At 44.6% G+C, this 23991-nt stretch overlaps 1 protein-coding gene across 1 annotated transcript in view; it reads right to left on the reverse strand.

The window, feature by feature from the left end:
- MOSPD2 (motile sperm domain containing 2) overlaps nt 1-23991 on the reverse strand; it is a 474812-nt gene that overhangs the window by 22840 nt on the left and 427981 nt on the right. Inside the window, exon 14 of the mRNA XM_078657641.1 lies at nt 4855-4954. Coding sequence (XP_078513767.1) covers nt 4855-4954 — 100 coding nt within the window. The remainder of the gene's footprint in view (nt 1-4854; nt 4955-23991) is intronic.

Here is a 23991-nt window from a genome sequence, read left to right on the forward strand (position 1 = left end):
CTGGATCTGTGTCTGGTGGCATGGAAAGAAAGGAACTGACTTCAGCGTGGGGAGTAGCCCATATATATAGGCTGAGCATGTCATTTCCAGAGTGGAATGGCATCAGTGCAAAGCCACAGAAGTACTGGTAGAAAGTTTTTATATCCAGTCTGATGTCTGTGGAATATTCAAAAGGTGCGTAATATGCAGCTAGTAGGATCTATCAGAAATTACCCATACCTCCCTTTACCATTACCCTCCACAGGACCCTAAAATTACCCTTACCTCTACCAACCTCAAAATCCTAAAATGAAAGTTTTGTCCTTTTATCATAAAATACCCTTAACACTATTTGCATCTACCCATCCAAAACCGTAAAATTACCCTTACCGTTCTTTACCCTTACCCTCCCTGAACTTTAAAATCATCCTTACCTTCCTTTACCATGACCCACCCCATAACCCTAAAATTATCTCTCCCTTTAGAAACTATTTTACTTAATATATATTTACCTTAACTATACTTACCATGCATGTTCAAGGCATCATCTGCGTGGTAAAAAAAGATGCCTGGTAAAGGCATGTGTGGAAAAGACTGCATGATAAAGAAAGACTTGCAGTAGTAAATAGGAATTAGAGGAGATGCAAGATGAAGCTAGGTGCACAATAACATTTCCAAACTGATCAGACGTATTTACAAGGATGAGGGTAGCTCTAGAACACTCCTTCTGGATAATCTAACAAAACCTGAAGGTTTGTTACTAAGAGAGATCAAACTATCAGTAGAAGGTGGTCTCACATTCCAACAACTAAGGAATACAATTTAGTCAGTTGAGTCCTAATGGGTCTAAGACACAGGGTGGTAAGTGGACAGGGCAAAGATAGAGTGACAGGTCAACAGCAAACTCTCTTCGGAGGATGTACTGTCTTAAATTCACCCAAGTACTCTAGCAATGTCAAAGGCGAAGGTGAACTGTTCAGTCAGAAAGCGTTTTAGAGCGGACTGATGCATGGAATCATCCTGGGCAGACCAATATCAACTAAACCATCAGTGCTTCCAGAAGGGTAGGCAAAGTTGCCTTGTCAATCTTAACTCAATAGGATTCAGACATAAATACCTGTTTGGAAAGTAATAGCAGATGGTTGTGAGCAGCAACAGGTAGGCCACAGGGATACTCTAGCTTCATAAATCCTGCAGCCCGAGATTGGTAGTTACCTGCAGTGTTAGAACATTTTTGCAATTGGGAGAATGGCAAGGTGCATGAGAAAATAATCTGTATAAAGCAGTGTTTTCCCAAAATAAATAGGACCCAGATAGGCAAATCTAACAGTTTATAACAACTTTCCTTCTATGAAGTATAAAAGGTTTTTGAGCGGACAGATAGGAAGGCTCGTAATCCAGACACAGAGGACTTGGTACAGGATGGCTTGAATCTAGAATCGCATAACTTGACTAACATCAATTGACTTACTGAGTCACTCATAGTCAAAAGATCCACATGGAGCCAATACAGGAGCAGTTTCTGTAGCACCATGTACTAAAGTGAGTAATAGAGGGCAAAAAAGTGTGAAGAATGGGTGTTCAAGGAGTGCCCCGTAACTCTGTTACATTTACTGTGGGTTCTCTTTTCACAACACGAGAACAGTAAAAAAAAAAGTAGCTATCTAATGAGCTCTCCCCTTCATTCCTAGGCATCCCTTTTAAATGTACCAACTTTGATTCAGGTATTTTACAGGGCATTTTCTAGGTCAAAATGTGCTTTTACTCAGCCCTTTTGTACTGCTTGCTCCTCATATTCTCTACCTAATTTCTTTCAGCTTCCCCTCTACATCTTCCCCCTTCAGTCGGTTCTCACGTTGGCAGAACTGTGATGCACTATACAGGTAAGAAAAACATCTAAGGCACTACATAAAATACAAGTCGTAGCAAGCTTGAGAACTATGATGAAGACAGAGACACACCTGATGGTTTCCCCATACCTGCCAGGTACAAGAAAGATGGTTCTGGATCAAATGTTTAAGCCATGCGCCTCTCAAAAATTGAAGTGCCCTATATACAGTCAGAATAGAAAAGCTAACGTAATCAACACAGAATGTACCTCCCATGAGTCTATTCATGCATAAGGTGGATGCCTCTGTGTAGAAAGAAAGTGGCCAGCACAGAGGGAGTACAGAGTGTTGAAAGGTACCATAAGAATTTGAACTATTTTGCTTTATTTAAAATGCCAGAATATGTTGAGCACTCTCCACACCAAGACTCAGAAGGGTACAATAGCGATGGGATGGCGGAGGAGTTGTCCCATGGCCCATGCAGCCATTGTCGTTTTCCCTATGTTAGCATTAGCCCGTTGCAGACTGTCTTCTGCTTTGCGCATGTTACTACACAAACTTATTTTGCTTTGTGCCAAGCTGCAACTTTCATATAGAACATGCTGTTTGTGAGTTTTGTTTTTTCCTGGAATTTAGTCAGAACATTGCAGACACCGTCAAACAACAATGCCCCTTCTTATTCTGTTGAGACCCTAGCACCTACACAAAACATGAAGATGCAGCAGTTTGGAAACGTACTTTGGTCATATAGGTATACACTAATAGGCAACACACACACTTGGAGAGGGATCTTTCCAGGGAGGGGAGAGTGTCAGCACCTGTGATGTAGATCTTCCATCTATAGACTGAGGCACGGGGTCTGCTGCTAACAACCAGCGATCTTAGGGAGTGGAGGGAGGTTAGCAACACTGTCATATAAAATGACAGCTCCTTTTATGATTTATGGACTACTTGCTATGATGACCGTACTTGTGTCAGGCATTTTTCTACTTGTTGTGGCACCTATACTGCATACTAGAGCATGATAGTTAAAATAAACATTTTAAACTTTTCTCGTGTCTCTGAGATCTTATTGTGGACGAGTATAAGAGTGCGAGTGAAAGGGTGTGTCCGGCAACTACGATTCCAGAGAGGGTCGGGACTGTTGTGTTCTGGGGTGTCCAATCACTTGGTCCTCTGTGAGTGAGTAGGAGGGCAAGTGAGACAATATAGCAAGTTGGTCCCCAGGCTCCCGGGTACTCAGGTGGCAGGATGATTCAGTCCCTGCCTACTAAGTTTCCATGACCCTAAGCATAGTTATGTGACTTTGCAGAATCCCTCCAACAGAGTGTCCAGTGACCGTTACCTGTTGAAGATGCCTGTTGTCCTTAGCTCGGAAATAACTAAGCCACACAAAGCTAGCTGTATCTTCTAATCGAGATTTCAGTTTGATTTTTATCAATCGCAATCAAAAACAAATTATCTCAACAAAATAGTATGAGGCATAGATATCTAGAGGTTCGGTGCCACACTTTTACAACCAAATGTACTCCTTTCTCACCACTCACCCCTTCCCTCATGAATAGTGTTGGCTGAACTAAACTGAACACATTAGATTAAGCAAAGTAGACATTGATAGGGATAAGGTGAACGTAAGGCATAAAGCTATGCTATTAAATTATGAAAATATACAGTGGTAATCTCAGCTTGTGAAGCGAGGCGGACCCCAGCCCCAGGTTTCTATACTAACGGCCAGATTCATCAATGTCCCGTTTTGCGAGTCCTTAATAGCGATTATTAAGGAATCGCTATTAAAGACTCGCAAAACGGGATTCATGTAGAAATAAAAAAATAATTGCGATTTCTACAGCTTCCTTATTTGCGATTAGCAAATTGCTAATCGCAAATAAGGAATGACTCCCCATGCCTAAAGGCCCATAGGAATGCATGGGGAGTCATTCCTTATTTGCGATTAGCAATTTGCTAATCGCAAATAAGGATGCGATTTCAAGTGTGCCAGGGGTGTCCAAAGGACACCCTGTAGCACCCCTGAAATGGTGATTTACACTAGTGTTGCGCACACACATGTCCAAAGGACATGTGTGTGTGTAACATCCAACTTAGAAAAATGCACTAAAGTGCATTTTTCTTAGTTTTCGCTGTTTACCACGAAGTCAGACTTCGCGGTAAATAGCGGCCAAAACTTGCGATTTCGCAATTCTAAAATGGTTCATGAATTGCATTTACGGAATCTCAAATAGAGATTCCTAAAATGCAATTCCTCGCAATTTAGCGATTACGCAATTTGCGATTTTTGCATTTGGGATGATGAATCCCAAATGCGAATCTGGCCCTTTGCGAGCCGAATTTCCGTTGATGAATCTGGCTGTATATCTTTGTGAAACAAGAAGAAAAAGAAGAAAAAGCCATTAAACTAAAAAAGTCCAAGGAGGAATCGTTTTGTAGTGAAATGCTTGCTTTAAAAAAATATATTCGATTGATGCGGAAGGGATATGTGTAGGAACCACAAACAAGATTAACATTTTTCATTGTTTTTATGCAGCAGCGAATAAATCCCAGACAGTTTACCTTCAACCCCGGTTTTAATTGCTAATTAGCAAGGACAGACCAACTAGAAGAGAAGCCAATTTACCATGCCCCTTGTTAACCTGAATTACTTTATGTTAAGGAAGTCTCATCCATCCAGCATTATGTAGATGGAGGCAATTACTATTAATGACTTAGGCCTACAAAACACACCTTCTTCTAATGAGATCGAAGCACTTGAACACCAGCAAATTAATGAAAGAAATGAATGGAGTTCACCACAGAAATTCACTGGGATCAAAGGTTGCAAAGCAATATTGTTCTTCTGCTTGTCTGGGGAACACAGTAATTGAGAACGTGGTTCAAATACAGGCAAGCAAATGTACTTTCGCAAGGAGTCAAAACACCTTCACAGTGATCATATCTGCATCGATTGCTCCTTGCGACAGGGAACGAACCCTGCAGCTGAAATCAAACGTTCGCGGAGACGAATGTTATGATCAGAGAACCACTACTTTACCTTGAAATATATGTCTTCATTTGTTTTTGCAGGGCTGTTCACATTCTCTTTCAGGAGCAAAGAGGCAGGTTTACTACTTCCAACAACGTGGCACTGTAGCCTGTGTGAAGTAAGAAAAAAGAACATTTATTTTATATGCGGACTTACATGTTACCAATAATACGTAAAGAAACAAATAATTCACAGAACCTAGTGAGGATGGTCCTAAGCCAGGGTTGGACTGGCCTACTGGACAATCATGCTGGCCTGACAGGTCAGTGTGGACCAGGCCCGGTTCGAGTGGGTGGGCCAGGCCCAACCAAACATGAGCCCGGCCCACCCCAACAGGAGCGTTGGCCCTCGCAGTGAGGGCTTGAAGGCAGACGCGCAACGCCATTGGGCCCAAAGTGCTTCAACCCTACCCAACGTGTGTGTGCGCCTGGGCCGCGACAGTTTCTCGGGCGCACGCAGACAGTTTTAGAGATTATGGAGCCGCACCCGAGTACTTCACAGGTCTTTATAAGACCATTTAAAGAGGCTTTGTTTATTTTTTCACCCCTTCATCTCCACATGGCGAAAGGCGACAAATCCTTTCTTTGACAATGGTAACCTTTGTCTACTGTTCTGCTGTGTGGATATTTCTATGCAGCGCAGGAGAAAAGAAGTTTGTTTATTCCTATTCATATTTCCTGAGTCCTGCAGTGGCTTATCACATCAGGCTGTGACACAAAGTTTGACATATGGAGTAGGTAAGAGAATGCGTTACTAAACTTTTCCCTTTTTAAAATCTGCACAGGACCTGCAGGACACATACTTCGTGTGTGCTTAATTTAAGCAGTTTGTATCATTATCATGGCTGATGCAGGACAACAAGACAATACAAAATGCCCAGATAACGCTGGTGATTAAAGATCCTGCTGGAGAGCAATCATTTGTCGGTTAGTCGTTTTTAAATGCAGATGAACTGTATTTTATATGGATAGCTCAGTGGGTTACTGCCTTTGTCACAGAGATCCTTGTTTTACTTGCAGTTCAGAAGTTACAATCCTAACATAGGACAGTGACCAATGAAATGTCATTAAAGAGCTGCATACAAACATGAATGGTATAGTTAGAACTTCGCTTTTTTTGTTTTGTGATATAGTTAGAACTTCCCCAGTCTTTCATTATTCTAAGGTTGCTAAAATGAGTATGTTTGAGCAGATATACATTTTTATCAGTAAAGCTGACCCCCACGGAATACTCTTTAAATCCTAAGGTTGTGTTTCCCCAGACCAAACCTGCTTAAAATATACTGCCCACCAGTAAGGATGACATGCGATTCATACACCTTGTAATCCTCATTGGCTTATATGGCATTCCCTATAGGCTGATTTACATACTTGTATGATTCATGGTCTCTGTATAATGTGTGTGTGGTGTAAAGTACTGTGACACCCTACACTGATATGAGTAGCGCTATACAACAAATGAAATGGATATGAGAGAGGGGCTATGTAAAGATGACGGGCACTGTTGGAGGGTGGCAGTGAGGGAATCCGAGGAGGAGATAGTGGGAGGGGCTATGGAGCGATGAGGGCCACTGATGGAGGGTGGCAGTGAGAGAATCTGAGGAAGAGGTCATGGGGTGGAGGGGGAAGCTAGGGAGAGATGAGGGGCACTGGTAGAGGGTGGTAGTGAGGGAGTCTAAGGAGGAGGTCATGAGGGGGATGGGCTACAGAGAGATGAGGGGCGCTGGTGGAGGGTGGCAGTGAGGGAATCCGAAGAGGAGGTCATGAGGGGGAGGGGGGAGCTAGGGAGAGATGAGGGGCACTGGTGGAGGGTGGTAGGAAGGGAGTCTGAGGAGGAGATCATAAGGGGGAGGGGCTACAGAAAGATGAGGGGCTCTGGTGGAGGGTGGCAGTGAGGGAATCCCAGGAGCGGTCATAAGAGGAAGGGACTATGGGAGAGGAGGGGCACTTGTGGCATGTGGCAGTGAGGGAATCCGAGGAGGTCAAATGGGGGGCGGGGGCATGGAGGGATGAGGGCCACTGTTGGAAGGTGGTAGTAAAGGTATTTACGGCGAAAGAGGTTATTGGTTAGGCGCCAAAAAAAACTTTTGCATCTGTCATGGCCCGTCTGTTTTTTAATTAGCAGTCGGGTCATAAGGGCTCCTGTGGACATACTTTAAAGTGCATGCTAATTATATTTAATGCTATATTCAATGTTTTAAGTTTGAGGTGATTTTATTAATGTTTTTACCGGGAAAAATTAAAGTGGAGCCTGATGGTGCCTGATATGGGGCTGGGACTGCAAACACAACAATGATGGACAGAATGTGGATCAATGTCACACATTCACCCCAGTCCAAAGATCTGGGCCCAAATCCATCGTTTTTCCACTCCACACCACCCTGGTTAGACAATGGCGATATGCAAATCAGCGCTGACCCTGTGCCCCATTGGAACAGTCCAGTCCGAACTAAAAAAGCCATGTCCTTCCCAGAACGGAAACAAGCATCCGAGGACCGGCCCGGTTTCGAGGTAACACCTCTCTTCAGCCCGGCTAGCTTGATTCCAGTGGTGCGGAGTGCCTGGGACTCACGTCTGAGCATCCCCAGTACACTTAGAGCGGTAACTGCAAACACAACAATGATGGACAGAATGTGGATCAATGTCACACATTCACCCCAGTCCAAAGATCTGGGCCCAAATCCATCGTTTTTCCACTCCACACCACCCTGGGTTAGACAATGGCGATATGCAAATCAGCGCTGACCCTGTGCCCCATGGGAACAGTCCAGTCCGAACTACAAAAGCCATGTCCTTCCCAGAACGGAAACAAGCATCCGAGGACCGGAGTCCAGACGTGAGTCCCAGGCACTCCACACCACTGGAATCAAGCTAGCCGGGCTGAAGACAGGTGTTACCTCGAAACCGGGCCGGTCCTCGGATGCTTGTTTCCGTTCTGGGAAGGACATGGCTTTTGTAGTTCGGACTGGACTGTTCCCATGGGGCACAGGGTCAGCGCTGATTTGCATATCGCCATTGTCTAACCCAGGGTGGTGTGGAGTGGAAAAACGATGGATTTGGGCCCAGATCTTTGGACTGGGGTGAATGTGTGACATTGATCCACATTCTGTCCATCATTGTTGTGTTTGCAGTTACCGCTCTAAGTGTACTGGGGATGCTCAGACGTGAGTCCCAGGCACTCCACACCACTGGAATCAAGCTAGCCGGGCTGAAGAGAGGTGTTACCTCGAAACCGGGCCGGTCCTCGGATGCTTGTTTCCGTTCTGGGAAGGACATGGCTTTTGTAGTTTGGACTGGACTGTTCCCATGGGGCACAGGGTCAGCGCTGATTTGCATATCGCCATTGTCTAACCCAGGGTGGTGTGGAGTGGAAAAACGATGGATTAGGGCCCAGATCTTTGGACTGGGGTGAATGTGTGACATTGATCCATATTCTGTCCATCATTGTTGTGTTTGCTGATATGGGGCTGGGGGCACAGATCAGCTGTGCGATAAGGTGCACTGGAGAGGAGTAGTGGATAGTCAAGCCTGTAAGGGAGTGCGTTGCAGAGTCCGTGTTCAGGTGGAGGTAGTAATGAAGAGGGATTCTCCCTGAAGGCTCTCACAGAGGGAGCCCGAGAAGTGTCACTTGCCTGATACTCCCACCTCAGAAACCTCTTCCCATCAAAGGAACATTACATGGAAAAAACACTTTTTGAGAGTGATAATATTTAGGAAGAGATTTGGAAAAGAGTGCGTTTTACTGGACCTTGTAAGACTAAGAAGAGATAAAGGAGGGCCCTGAAGCAGGCCTGCCTAGACATATATGCGACAAATTGAGCCCGCAGTGGCACACCCAATGTGCACCCTTGGCCCACCCAAATAAAAATTACTGGAGCCGGTCCTGGTGTGGACAGGTTATTTTGTCTGTTTCTAGGCCTGTTGGCCCGGTTTTTCAGTTGATTTCTCTGACATTGCCACGAACATTGCCTGCAGAGTGCACAGATGCATGCAGCCTCCCCCATACCTTGCAAAATACCTGCACAGAGTGCCTTTATAAATTCAAAACTGGCACGATTTGAAAGAGAGGCTACTTTTTAAGTTACCTGATTTGCTAATGTGGGCCCCTTTTTATACTCGGCCCTCTTTTTTGTCCCAGTTAGACCCTGTCCTATCCTAAAAAATTATTTTGCGACAGATTATACAATTTTCAGGTTTCCTGTAACAGCCTCCCATCACATTAGAAAACATGCCATCATTCTGAGACCAATACGGAGCTGATTCCCAATTTGGGAGGTAATCTCATCAATGGATTACCCACTGTTAACAGGGGTTAGCTGTCACATCGGGGTTAAAAATTAATAAGTAAAATCGACTGCGATGTTTTTCCACCTGAACATTTATTTCATCAGAAGAATCTTGACAAAAGGTGCGTGTTAAGAAAATCTTGGAATTACCACAGGAATACATACGGGGTATTGCAAGCAATGATGTGGGTGGTCAAACGTACTGGTGCGGTTAGACTACTAACTTTGTTAGCCAATAAACCAGTCCCATGACCTTGATTAAGACATAACATTTCATTGTCAATTTTGTTGTTGCCATTAAAGCATTACAATTTAAATTTAATGCACGCCTGAGACTTTCTTTGACTTAACAAACCGCAAGGGTATTTGGGCAAAATACAAAGCTACAGGAGTGTTTGAAACTACAATCAAACTCTCCCGGGGACATAAACATAACATTAGGGGAACGGGCAGCCCGAGCAGCTCTTCAGAAGCTGCCTGTGGCTCCCTTGCCCTCTCTGGGGAATCACAGAAAACAAATACAGAAATCTCTAGCCCCTCATGGGGGCTTATGACACCCTCATGTGTCTCAGGCTTTGCAAGTTGTATTAGTGGCCCACCACACATTTAGGCATCAGGCCCGGGCTGGCACTCATGTCCAATTCTTCTGGTGGGCCAAGAAGGCAGCCACAAAGCCGTGACCGGCTCTCTCGTGCCTGGCCCAATCCCATTGGGAATATACAAGAGCCAGGAGTTCTTTCTTGTCCTTGTGAGGAACAGACAGTTACAGCTGATAGGCTGTGTAAGCCCCCTCCAGACACAGGCAATAGGGCAAGTACCCGTCTCGGTCTCAGACTCCTGTCTGCCCCGGGAGTCTTTTGGCTTAGTTCGTCAGTCTCCAGGGAACTGGGAGTCCCCCAGGGTCCAGTCACATGCTGCCTAGTGCGGCATTGCTCGTATCCTTGCGTTGACTACCCGGGAGATGGGGGCGGCTGGGAGCAACTGGAATAGTTGAGGGGAGGTATGCTACGCTGTTTGTGCGTTGACCTCTGGGCATGGCCGTCCCAAGGGGTAAAGATTGCCGTGGACCACTATGTGTTCTGTTTTACGCCTGGTCCCCTGGAGATTGAACTTTTACCTTGGTTTTCTCTGGCTTGCTGGACCGATTCTCATGATTCTGGTGTTGTTTTACTCCTGGTGGCAAGGTATTTCACCAGAATATTTTCTTCAGGTCTCCTGGTGTCTGTATTCTGGAGATTGATTTCACAGCTCTCCCTCCAATGAGGTGAGCTTGGGCCTGCCCACTAGCTTCTGGTGCTGGTCCCGTCCTCTGCTGGGCTCATGGCACTTGCCTTCGCCCAGGGGAATTTTCAGCAGCTCCAGCGCAGAGCCACCAGCAGAGTACCTTCCCTGCTGCACTGTTCAGGCCCCAGGGTGACTCGTATACGTACATAAGACATCAAGATAGAAAATCCCATGAACAAGAAGAACACATGAACCTGCACATTGTCTAGGGCCGGTAGCTTAGTCTAGCTATTCGTAGCCAAGAATTGAAAAATCTTGCTAATCTTATGGGTTTCAAGGTCTCCATCAATAACTTACCATCAAATGGGCTAAATTCTGGCAGCTCTTGAAGGTCTCCCAGGTAAGGGGATATGGCATATCACAACTGTAGGTATTTATAAAACTGGCTACGGTGCAGCCGATATTCAGTTTGCATCTCCTGAAATGATTTAAGCACTGTGCCTTGCATGAAAGCACCTAGCGTGGAAACACCAATGGTGTCCCATTTGTGACACCCCCTCAACTGGGTCACCTGCTAAAGGTAAATGCCCTGCCACAACGGTGTCTTCTGCTAAGTCTCCTCCACCACCCAATAATAGGGAAGGACTGTCTCCTTATAGTGCTCACTATCTTGGTAGCTGGGGGAAGCAATGCCATATCCCTCCTGCTATATGGAAAGGCAAGCACAGAAGTGTCACCCATTGCCCATAGCTCTGTGGCATAGGCTGGATCCTCCGGAGGACTATACTACCGATCATTAATAATCTGGACCGCATAATAGCATTGTACGTCAGGGGCAGCAATGCCTTCTCAATACGTTGACTGAAAACAAGTACGAAAGGCTATGCTCAAGGCTCCTCCGCCTCATAAAAATGACACACTACCACATTGATTTGTTGGAACCACACTGGAGGGTAAGCATAGGGATGGTACTGAGGTTGATATACCATACGAGGCTAAGAGACCATTTTGAAAATGGCAGATCTGCCAAATAAGGACAGCAGCAATGGGGATCATGCCTTCACTTCTTTAACTCACGATAATAATGGGGTCATATTTTGGGTCCACAAGACACTCGAGTCTGGAGAGACAAACACCCACAAACACTTGAACCTATGGGTAGCCAATGTCAAGTCCGACACCCACCTTATGCCTCGAGCCGTCTCACCAACGGGGAATAATACAGAACTTCCCCACATTTATATATAACCTGAAGGTCTCACCAAAACCTGACTAATTTGTAATATGTGGGGCCCGAGTACGCCAGGTCTGAGAGGAACAAGACATCAGCATACAGGGCTATTTTGTCAGACAGCTCTACAGACCATTCAAATCCTCACACCTGGGTGTCAATCCTGACCTAAGCAGCCAGAGGCTCCATGGTTAGGGCAAACAGCAGGGTAGACGGTGGGCACCCCTGGGCCAACATATTGGAAAAGGAGCAGAGACATCACTCACGACCCAAACTGAATCGGTGAGATCAGTGTACAGCAAACAAAAATTGGAAAGGAATCGCGGTCCCAGATTGAGTCACAGTAACTTAAAGAGGTATCCCCTGCTTACTGAGTCAAAAGTCTTGTCTATGTCGTCTAGAAGTATCACCGCCAGCCACCCAAGTCGGTCCGTCAAGGCCAGATCATTGCGGACGTGTCGAACATTGTGGCGTGTGGCTCGGCAAGGCACAAAGCCAGCTTGATCAGAATGGAACAGGGCGGGCATATGTTTCGTCCACCTATTAGCCAAGGTTTTGGCCAAGTGTTTTACCTAAAGGTTTAGAAGCAAAATGGGACAGTAGGATGAATGTGCATCCGGCGGGCTGCCTCGCTTAGGAAAAAAGCCAATTTCAGCATGTCGACAACATGGCGGGTGCCGCGAGACATTGAGCGCTGGATGCATTGCCCCAAAAAATGTTTACCCATTTGTGGCACATGGGTTTTAAAAAATTTGACCAGGAAGCTGTTGGGATCCGGGACCTTTCCAGGCCACAGCACCGCCATAGGCACCAATAATTCTTCAGTGATCAGCTGTGCAAGGGCTGTTTCAGATAAAAATCTGGGAGGTTTAGCCTGAATAAAATCAACTATATGTTTTTGTTCTAGCGTAGACTATTGGGCGTACAACTCCTGGAAGTACTCTGTAAACTTTGGCGGCTCGACACCAACCCCACGAAATATAGTATATTTGTTGATTAACAAATGTAAATTGAGATATTGGTCTTGAGTACCCAAACCTGATCAGAAGCTGCACTGAACCTCAGAAATGATACGATTCTCTGAGGACCAGGACATAAGTCTATAGAGTACAACCCTGCCAATGACTTTGACCATGAAGTCTATTAAAGAGATAGGTCTATAGCAGCTTGGGGGATCCCTCTCACGTTTTTAAAAAATGGTCATAATAATGGCTGCACACCATGACTGGAGGATGCCGCTCTTGCACGCGACATTCATATAGTTGGCAAATAACAAGAGCCCACAGGTCCACCTACAATTTGTAGAAATCCATGGGGACCCCATTAGGACCCTGGCCTTAATGCATAGGGCTTGCATTAATGTCCTCCACTACTTCATCCAGAGAGAACTCATTACTCAGTGGAACAGTAGATAGATTAGAATTGGGTACCTCACTGACACAGTCTATTGAATAATACACGTGGCTAAAGTGATCAACCCAGGCATCTGCGCCACTACTGGCACAGACCAAGTTAGAATCAGTTCAAAATGTGTTATTAGTGACTGGGTGCAAAAATAAACCAGGGTCTCTGTCCTTACAGGAGGTGACCAACGTTGTCCAAGGGTCCTCCTTTAGTTCAGCCTTCTTCCGGCTGATAGCCACCTTATCAGATCTCCTATTGGCAGCAACAACTGGCCAATCTCTAGGGGTTGCTTTAAGGACGCGGTACAAACATCTCTGCAGGCCTAATCAAACCAGGAATTAGCAAACTGCTTAGAACGAGCTATAGGTCTAATAAGATATACCTAGATAGTATTACCTAAAATGAAAAAGGTGTCCACGCTACTAATAAATTTGTCAATCGCCTTAAGGCAGGATCTAGCCTAACGGCTAGAGCTGTCGATTTCAAATCTGGGGAACCGTGTTCGAGTCTCAGCAATGACACTCAAAATCCTGAGATTCTGGGCAAATCGCTTAATCTCCCCCATGCCTAACAAAAATGAAGGTGTCCTTGTGCAACGCACCTGGGGCTCATATAAAGAGCTCTGATACCCAAATCCTTCGGGTCAAGTTCACGCTATATCAAACTACGAAGAAAAAAAAGGCAATGAAAAATGAATGTCAGATGTTCGGCACAGAGCCTAAGCTGGACATCGTGCAGCTTACAAGATTTCCACACAAGTGTAAGTCCATTGTCCCTTGGAAGACAGTGGTGCCGCCTACAGCAAAGACACAAGGTGATGCATTAGGCACGTCAGTGTGATAGATAAGGAGCTATAATTGCTCAATGTATTTAGAATGACCGCCTCATCCTTAATGTGTGCAAGTAAATTCCTGCTGGTAAAAAAATAAACAATAGTGGATGTACCAGTACCTCCAATAAAAGTAAGGGTTCAGAGATTCTGCGGTGCTGACCATAAAAGCGTATTACAGAGGTTATACTTGAGCAAATAGGGAAGCAGCTTCGACCCTCTACGATCACTAGAGCCCTCAGGGATTGCCGGGAAATAGGGAATAAAGATATTGGAGCTGGATCCGGCTGGGTTGTTCACATCGACGCCTAGTTTAGCATTGAAATCCTCTGCTAAAATAACATTGAAAGCAGTATCTGAGAGGGTGAAGCTATGTTTCAATTCCCCAATAAAATATAAAAGGGACACAAAATTAGGATTACCATGATTGGAAAAATTGTCAATATAAAAATTCATAAGACCAAACTTAAGGTGTTGGGTCACTTTACAGAAAACGGCTAAAAAAACTGCTATTTTTGTAAATGGGTGATGTAACACACTCAAAAACAGGTCTTACACCACACAGTGAGCCCAGCTCGGGCCCTACCCATCGCAGAAGGTGTTGCTGGAACAGAAAAACACATAAAACCATCACAAAAAAGTTCTTTGTTGGCCAATGCCACCTGTAGGATAACAATGTCAAATGCTGAAATGAAGTTCACTCAACTCTTCATATTCACTTTGGCTGTGCGATCCGCAATGTTCCAACTCAACATATTAACATTAACAGAATAAAAAGGGAAAGGAGGAGATCTCGTAGAACAATTGTGAGCATCCTCATTAGTTGTGTCAGTAACCGGCTGCACAGTGGATACCCTGGAAAATTAATTGCCTCCAGTTTCCACAAAACTGAACGATGGCAAGGCCAGGCTATGACGTCAATCAATGTCACCCACCCAAAGGTAAGGCTGGAAAGTGGTTGGAGGTGGAGACAGAATAAGATACAGTTTGTGATGGCACAGGGACAATCCTAGACCTCAGTGCACCACCCTTCAGTCCCACATCTCTGTAAAATTAGCCCAATGGCAAAACCTTCACATCACTGGGCCCGACATGACCCAGATAAGAGGAAAAAATCAACTCCCCAGCACGGGCAGGTTTTTCAAGCAGTAAACTTAGGGCTCCATAGTATAAATACTCAAAGGCAGGTAAGGAAACAGCCCAAAAATAATTCTCACCATCAATCGTCCGAAGTAGGTCAGCAGGATCACTGTGCGCCCTGATCCCGAATAAAGGGCCTCTTCCAGGAGCTCTTGGCTTGGGCGCATCCTGCGCCGCAGTAAACAAGCAGGCATCTTGTAGCGCCCAACTGGTGCTCTGAGTCTCCCCCCTCTGGGCCATGTAGTGCACTCCAGCAGCCACTCTTGTGGCGCATCCTGCAGTAAATGGGCAGGTGTTTTGTAGAACCCAACCAGTCCGCGGAGGCTCCCCCACCTCCTCCTGGTGTCTGTAGAGTGCTCTGGGACTTGTAGTGCACCCCTGCAAAGCTCCTTGCAGTGTGTCCAGCGCCACAGTAAACAAGTCAGCCTTTTTTAGTACCCGGCCGGCATCCTGAGGTTCCCCCACCTCTTCCTGGTGTCTGTAGAGCACTCTCGGGTTTTTAGTGCTTGTGGCGCATCGCACTTGCTGTGGTAAACAAATGGGCATCAGAGCGCCGGTCGGGCGCTACAGAGGTTCCCCTCACCACTTCCTCGTGGCTGTCGGGCACTCAGGGGCTTGTAGTGCGCCCCTGCAGCGGCCCTTGTGGCGTGTCCCAATAAAATTCGTTTTACACAACTGGAAAGCCTATCTCTCCTATAGGCCACCTTATTAGATTCAAGACAATTCTGCAGAAGAAGTTCCCAGGGGTAAGTTGTGGAATTTGTAAGCCGAATGGTGGTGGTGTCTTAAGTAGCAAACGCAATTAAATCAGTGTTGATAAATTTGCAAAAACAGAACAGGGTGGCTGGACAGGATTATTCGTGAAACAATTCACCAGACACACAGTCAATCTGTACCGTGTGACCACTGGATTTAATTTTCCAAACAAGTTTATTTTTCTTTTTTACATTTATCAGCAATTTTTTGAAACACAAGCACAAACAAAACCACTGTCAATTCAAAAGGTTCATATATACAGTATCTACAAATGCACACATTTACAAATTTACAACAAAGAATCAAACAAAAGATTGGTTAGACACACCAAAAGACAATCACAAATGTATAATAATTCAAATAAATTGCAATTATATACAGTGCAGAGATTAATCCATAAGCGAACAAACGGGAACCAGTCCTAGAGATTGAAAAAACCAAGTGACAGGCGGGGTTGAGATCAAAAACAAGCCTGCCTGTCAACGAAAGCCTGTGGTGTAATGTTAAATAGGGTTGCAAGGCTAGGATACAGAGTGGTGGTATGATTTACATCCTAGCGGCACCCTTTGTTGTAGCCACAGGGTGGTATTGTCGACGCGTTTCGAACCTAAGTATTCAAGGTTCTCTTCAGGACAGGGACTGGGAAACAGATTCTGCACGCGGGCACAAAGGTTGCCGTGGCGTAGGTATGTCGTGTTCACACCTGCAATAGGCGCAGAGCAGGACTTAAGGCGTGGTGTCAGGCTTCAGAAGCTTGCAGGTATCAGGGCGGCTCACATTATTTTGCGCGTGTAGGTCTGGCTATGCAGACCACAGGGAGGGAAGCGGCCGGTCACTGGCCTCAGTTCAGGCCGGCAGTTAAAGTTGGCCCGTTTTCTGAATGAAGTAATCAAGCCACAGAAGGTCCGTGTTGCTCACTCTCTCCCAAGAACAAGCTGTCTGTAGGTGACCTACAGACAGCTTGTTCCTGGGAGAGAGTGAGCAACACGGACCTTCTGTGGCTTGATTACTTCATTCAGAAAACGGGCCAACTTTAACTACCGGCCTGAACTGAGGCCAGTGACCGGCCGCTTCCCTCCCTGTGGTCTGCATAGCCAGACCTACACGCGCAAAATAATGTGAGCCGCCCTGATACCTGCAAGCTTCTGAAGCCTGACACCACGCCTTAAGTCCTGCTCTGCGCCTATTGCAGGTGTGAACACGACATACCTACGCCACGGCAACCTTTGTGCCTGCGTGCAGAATCTGTTTCCCAGTCCCTGTCCTGAAGAGAACCTTGAATACTTAGGTTCGAAACGCGTCGACAATACCACCCTGTGGCTACAACAAAGGGTGCCGCTAGGATGTAAATCATACCACCACTCTGTATCCTAGCCTTGCAACCCTATTTAACATTACACCACAGGCTTTCGTTGACAGGCAGGCTTGTTTTTGATCTCAACCCCGCCTGTCACTTGGTTTTTTCAATCTCTAGGACTGGTTCCCGTTTGTTCGCTTATGGATTAAACTCTGCACTGTATATAATTGCAATTTATTTGAATTATTATACATTTGTGATTGTCTTTTGGTGTGTCTAACCAATCTTTTGTTTGATTCTTTGTTGTAAATTTGTAAATGTGTGCATTTGTAGATACTGTATATATGAACCTTTTGAATTGACAGTGGTTTTGTTTGTGCTTGTGTTCCAAAAAATTGCTGATAAATTTAAAAAAGAAAAATAAACTTGTTTGGAAAATTAAATCCAGTGGTCACACGGTACAGATTGACTGTGTGTCTGGTGAATTGTTTCACGAATAATCCTGTCCAGCCACCCTGTTCTGTTTTTCCTATTGTTGAGATCCGGGTTGGTCAGATGTAGGATCCAATATCTTTACTGTTTCACAGATAAATTTGCAAAAGGCAGTAGCAGCAGCCACAGTCAGCGGTCTCCGTATGCAATCCACTATGTGGTGGACAGCATACGGACACTGATTTAATCGTGTTTGCTACTTAGAGGCCACCACAATTCAGCGTACAAATTCTGCAACTTAACTGCGTGACCATCTTCAACAGAAATGTCTCGATTCTAGTACCAAGGGGTCTTGTATCTTCAAATGAAACATCTCATCCTGATGATGGTCTCGTAGATTTATTAGGAAAGAGATAGAAACATCGACACTTTAACACATTTTCCCTTTAGTTTCTGTTAAGACAACCTGGAAGACTTTGTTCCTATGTCTATGACAGTCTACACACTATACTGTTGGAAATTGGATAATGTGCATTGATAACTAGCAAAATCTAAATGTCAACAATTTTTCAGTTCTGTTATCAACGCCTTCGAAGTACCTCCTCATTTGGAACCCCTAAAACAACTATCATACTTTGAATAACATATAATATATTTAGAAATGCACCTGGTTGTATTGATTTATTGTTTCTCTTTAAAATAATACAGAATACTGTGTCTTTCATTATTTTTATTGATGTCATGACTAGACTTTTAATAAGTAATTAAAGTTTTGAAATACATTTTTAAAATATACTGCTTGTAGGCACTATTACCAGAGACTTTTAGAAAGTTGGCATTTTCTTACTTTAAGCATTCTGTGCCTTCTGCTTGTCTCTGAATATACATCTGAGGTGGGTGACAGGTAGGCTTTGCGCATTCTCTCTAGACAGCTACTCACAAAGGGAGCTTAGGGGTGCCTGATGGGCCATTCACATACTGGGGGCCATTAACATGCAGAAGGATCATTCTGGGAAGGATAGGAGGAGCTGCCATTAACACCTGGATGGGCTATGCCTGTCCCCATACAACGAGCTGCAGCCCCCCTCCCCCCCTGTAGTAAGTCTGGAGACAGGGAAGGGACTTTGTGCATTAAAAAGGCCTCTCTTTGAAGTCTCCCCCACTTCAAAGGCACAACTGGGTATAAGTCCTGGAACTCAGACACCACCGCTTCAGTAAACTTCTGGACCTTAGGACACTCTGCCAGGAAAGACTGCTATGCTGCTGGAAGGAATGGTACTCTGGTGGACTCTGCTGCACCTACTCTGCTGCCTGCTGCCCTCATAGCCTGGGAGTAGGAAGGACTGGACCTGCATCTACACATCCCAAGAACCAAAGTAACTTAAAGGGCTTGCTGTCCTGTCTCTTGTTCTGAAGTCTCAGGGACATACAAGTTTTCCAACGACCATGCTACTGCCTCGGGGCTCTGCCAACTGCGAGTCCTTCCCTGCCAAGTGGTGCCAAACCAGTCCTACGCACTTGGACATGGGTTTTCTGGCTGTTTTCTTTAAAAATCTATGCATCGCCATTGTTGCACCGATCAGAACTAATGCATCTTCTCTTGATGCTGAAGCATAGCCACTGCGAGCAGAGACATTGCATCGCCGGCTGTGCAGCTTGGTGACGCCGCCGCATCCCTAACATCGCAATGAAGCCAACGTATCTCTTATTGCGCACTTTGGAATCAAAGCATCGCCTACATTCAGCCGGATCGACAACGCATTGCCTCCTCTGCTCCACGCATCGGGCCCATTTACGGCACAACAAGGTACTTTTTCAGTGAGACAAAGTTGGTCCCTCTTTATGACCAGCGCTCCATCGCGGTTGGCTTGAACTTTTGGATTTACCTCAGTAAAACATAACTGGTTGTCCTCAGTTGGCGCTTTATGCTTTTAAGCACTACATTTCAGTTTAATCTTTAAAATGCCATAACTCCGGTTTTACTTATTGGATTATTGTAGTCCTGGTTTTGTTCATTAAATGAAGCTCTATCTTTCTAACCTGGTGTGGAATATTTTTATATGGTGTTTTTACTGCTTTACTCTTAAGTGTTGCACAAATAATGTATACTTTGCCTCTTAGGTTAAGCCTACCTGCTCTGTGCCAAGATACCAGAGGGTGAGCACAGGTTAATGCAGGGTGCGTATCTTTACTATAAAACCAACAAGGTGGAGGAGGGTCCAAGGGAAAGTATTTTAAAGACCAACGAGGAGAATATCCCCTTAATCGTAATAAATTACACAACACAACCTTGGGTCTACACTGGCACACAAATCATGTATTTACATTAAAAGATATGTGTAAAGTAAATAGAGTCTCTCCTGATCTCTCATCAATAAATGGGGGATAATCCCTTTAAGGACGAAAACCCTCACTCACCATAGGTGACATGCTTCATCATATGGGTTTCTCCTCCCAGTAGGAAAACCTCGTCTTACTGAGGGCTACAACTTCCTCACTGTGAGAAAGGAGCTCAGGGATGTTTTCAAAGAGATCATAACTATCTGATTTGAGATGCTAAAATCCCATATGTGAGTATTTTGGTGTAGTGAGAGTGCAGCGCAAAAGGAGAAAAGAAAACAATAAGGGTGAGTTTAAAACTGCCTAATGGATGCAAAAATATATCTTTATTAGCTTGCTCTCACTGGCAGGATTAAAAGAGCAGTGCAAAGAGTAGTATAGATTTAAAACTACTCAAAGATATAGGTTGACATGTTTCAGCCATCTGATCAATGTAATGTATCATTGGCTTTCTTCAGAAACCAAAAAAATGATCTAATGCTGCTGCTACATATACTATAGTGAGTAAATGAAAAAGTAATACAACACCAGTATACCTGTGCGTTAATATCAGGTATTACTGGGAATATCCTTAATAGTAGGATAAGTCACCTCACCTCTACCTGGCAACATCTCTGGGAAGGGGCCCGCTCTGTCCATCGGTACCCCAGGTAGAGGTGAGGTGACTTATCCTACTATTAAGGATATTCCCAGTAATACCTGATATCAACGCACAGGAATACTGGTGTTGTATTACTTTTTCATTTACTCATTATAATGTAATGGCGTGTCCACCACCATTGTCAGCTCTGGATGGGGACGGAAGAACCGTCTACCACAGGACAAATTTTAACCGGTCAGCTATCACTGCAGATTTTGGGTCTACTTCTTCCAGAACTGGATGGGTTTGGAAAAGTAGCCTTCATTCTGGGCGCACTGGGATGTTAGGTTCCACTGCAGGGCCTGTATGTGGCACCTGGGGTAGTTCACAAGGACAACACTGGAGGTCTCAGTGTCACCTTTCTCAACATCCAGGCTCGTACCTGAAATATTTGGACATAGCCCGATTGTTCCAGACTTTCCTCAGTGGGCAAGAAGCCTCGAACCTCACTGTATCCAGGACCACCACAATGAACAAAAGCCTCTGCGAGGAAAGCAGGTGGGACAATGACATTAGGAGTTGCAATGTCAACTGGTGTTGGCTATGACTAACTGCAGTGAGCCTACTTTCAGCAGCCAGTCGCTGAGGTGCAGCAATACTGGAAATACTGAAGATTGGCCGAAACTATTGCCATCACTTTTGTGAACACCAGGGAGGACAGGGCGAGGCTGAAGGGGAGCACAGCAAATAAAGTGTTCATGGCCCACCTTGAACCACAGGAAACCCCTGTAGCACTGCAGGATGGATATATAAAAATATGCATCCTGCAAGTCCTAGGACTGCATCTACGCTCCCAGGTCACGAGCAGATAGGGGCTCAGTGAGCATTTTGAATTTGTTCTTCCACATGAAGGCATTAAGGGGTCAAAGGTCCAAGATGGCTTAAGGACCCTGTCCTTTTTCAGAACAAAGAAGTAACACGAATAACAACCCTTGCCGAGCTCTAAGTCTGGCATCTTAGACTCTGGTACCCATTCAAAGGTATCCTTGGAGAGTAAGAGGGGTACATCCTGTAGCATAATAAACAGACGCTCCTCTAAAATTCATTCTGGAGCGTGAGGAATGTGAGGTGGGAAGGAAATGAAGGGCAGTGTGTAGCCTCTTTGGATAATATAGACGACATATCTGTCAAATGTGGTGGATCACCTACCTAGAGGAAATACTGAATCCTGACTCCCACCCATGGTGCATGGGCAAATGAAGGTAAAATAAAGCTTCTTTGTGGCTCTTGCAGCAGGAGAAGAGGAGTTGGAGAACTGGTATCCCTGCAGGACAGTGCAATGTCTGCAGGTGATAAGCCTGCAACCTTGAAAGGATGGGGCTTTCTGCTGCAGCACAGGCTGGGAAGGTAGCTGTTGTCTATAGAAGGGAACGTGTATTTGTAAAGCATACATTCATCCAAGGGTATCTTGGCCCTGAATAACAGATGGTATTGTTACCCAACTCGTAGTACTCATTTGCAATGGAGTAGTCCCTAATTTTGCATAACTGATGGAGTTATTATTGCACAGGAGTAAAAAGAGCAAGAAGGAGCTGTGGCCTAACTATACTTCAAGTACTCCAGCATGGAGTCTGCTTTCTTTCCGAAAAGGTGATACTCATTAAAAAGGCATGTTCATCAGTGATGCCTTCACATTGCCAGAAAATCCAGTCTCATCTAAGTATCTGCGGAGCACGACTTTGGCACCAACTGAGTGGTGTGAATGCCTGCATGGATGATGCATTTCACTGCATCGTACCCAACAAAGATTATCCAAGCCAAGGAGACCCTAATGTCTTTCGGGACCGCTAGCTGACCCATCTCGGTAGAGACAATACTCTATTGGCTGACATCTCCTAGACCTTCCTTAAAAAACATTCTGCGTGTAAAAATGTAATCTCAAACATCTTTGAAAACCTGACAGAATTATGCTGATAATCAAGGATCTTTAGTTGTTCCCCCAGACTCCCTGCTTAGTTTACAAGAGATGTAGCATCATTTAAATGGCATACAACTCCATCCTCACACAGAACCTAGTGACCAAGACTAAGGGGCTATGCAAAACATACATCACAAGGTTAAAATCTTAGACTCCAGTTAAGAGAATACAAGACAGCAAGGTTTTTCTTGTTGCTCCTTGAGGATCTTCAAGTCTACCCTAGTCACCCAGAACACTTTAAAAAAAAAGGGGGGGGGGGGAGGTGATTGAGCAAGGACTCGTATAAAAGAGACTTGCTCGGATGCAATCCTCTCATATAAACCTGTAACATTGTATTAATAATGTGTTGTGTAACTAATATGCACCACATTATATATATTTTTAGCTAGACAAAGCTTGCATATGTGTTTTACGAACAAGTAACCCGAGTGGAACGTAAAATGGTTGCTAATGTGGGAAACTGTACTGCGCATGCGTCAACTGCATCTACGCAGAATGACGTCTTTGCGCCTGGAGGGAAAATTCTTCTTATGGGCAAATGCATCTAAAATGGCTGCTTGGAAGTTCACATGCTAAGCTTCTGCTTTGCTGAAACTAAACTGAGCTATTTACTAAATGCTAATGCGGGTAGAGTCTTTATAAGTAAATGGGATTAGAGTAGAGATAGGTGGTATACATTGAAATCATTTTATTTCGAAATTAATACTTTTTATTTTGACCTCTCTATTAGTTCGTATTTAGGCCTCTGAACGATGCTAAAGTCTACACTACAAATGACTCCTCACGCAGGCACAATGATGCCAAGCCAGACGCCATGATGCCAAATTTTGAAACCCGTCCAAGGCCGTCCTGGGTACATGTCCTGGGAATCTGCTGGACATCCTGCAAACTCAATTGACAACTGTAATATGTATACATTGTTGTTGATAAAAATGTGAATACGGGTGGGAAATAATGCTTAGGAAAACAAATTGATGGGCGGGAACATAAAACAAAGAACTAAAAGAAAATTATTAAAACTTAGCATGGTGTGATGATCATTCCCCTTAGCTTGTCCAATCAGAAATAGGAGTTTCATAAAGTTGAAACATTTAGGGGTGGTACATGCCATTAGAAAGGTATAATTGAGGTAGTTTAGTTAGACCAGTGTGGCAGTCGCTGCAAGACTAGAACGGTGAGAGAACGGGATGCTGTCCGAGTGCTGCTCAAATTTGAATAAGCAGACTTAGAATTTTTAAGCGAAATAATTAGAAGATGATCGTGGAAGAATCGAGGAGGAAGTTAGTGTCAAAGAGGGGTGCGACGAAGGCGTCGAATCCAGAAGCGGTCATCTATCCTGTCCTGAAGTTTTTGTCACCTGATCAATCCCAGGGGACTCTTAAATTTTCTTGGCCAAGGGGCTGATTTCCACACCATCCTAGGTAATTATATTTCTGTGTAGGATGTCAACGTGATGCCCTCTCTATCCTCTTTTTCCTGAGGTACTGTAATTGTGATAATCTCATTTAAATAGATAACTAAATATTGGGTAAATTGATCCTACTTCCTCAGAGAGATGGAGTTCGTACTGTAATTTGTTTGGCTCATATGATTTTAACTAGAAAAAAACATTTAAACCTTTCCAAAGTCTGTGGTTATTTAATAAAATAG

Source organism: Lissotriton helveticus, chromosome 8 (genome assembly GCF_964261635.1).
Source record: "Lissotriton helveticus chromosome 8, aLisHel1.1, whole genome shotgun sequence".
Lineage (NCBI taxonomy): Eukaryota > Metazoa > Chordata > Amphibia > Caudata > Salamandridae > Lissotriton > Lissotriton helveticus.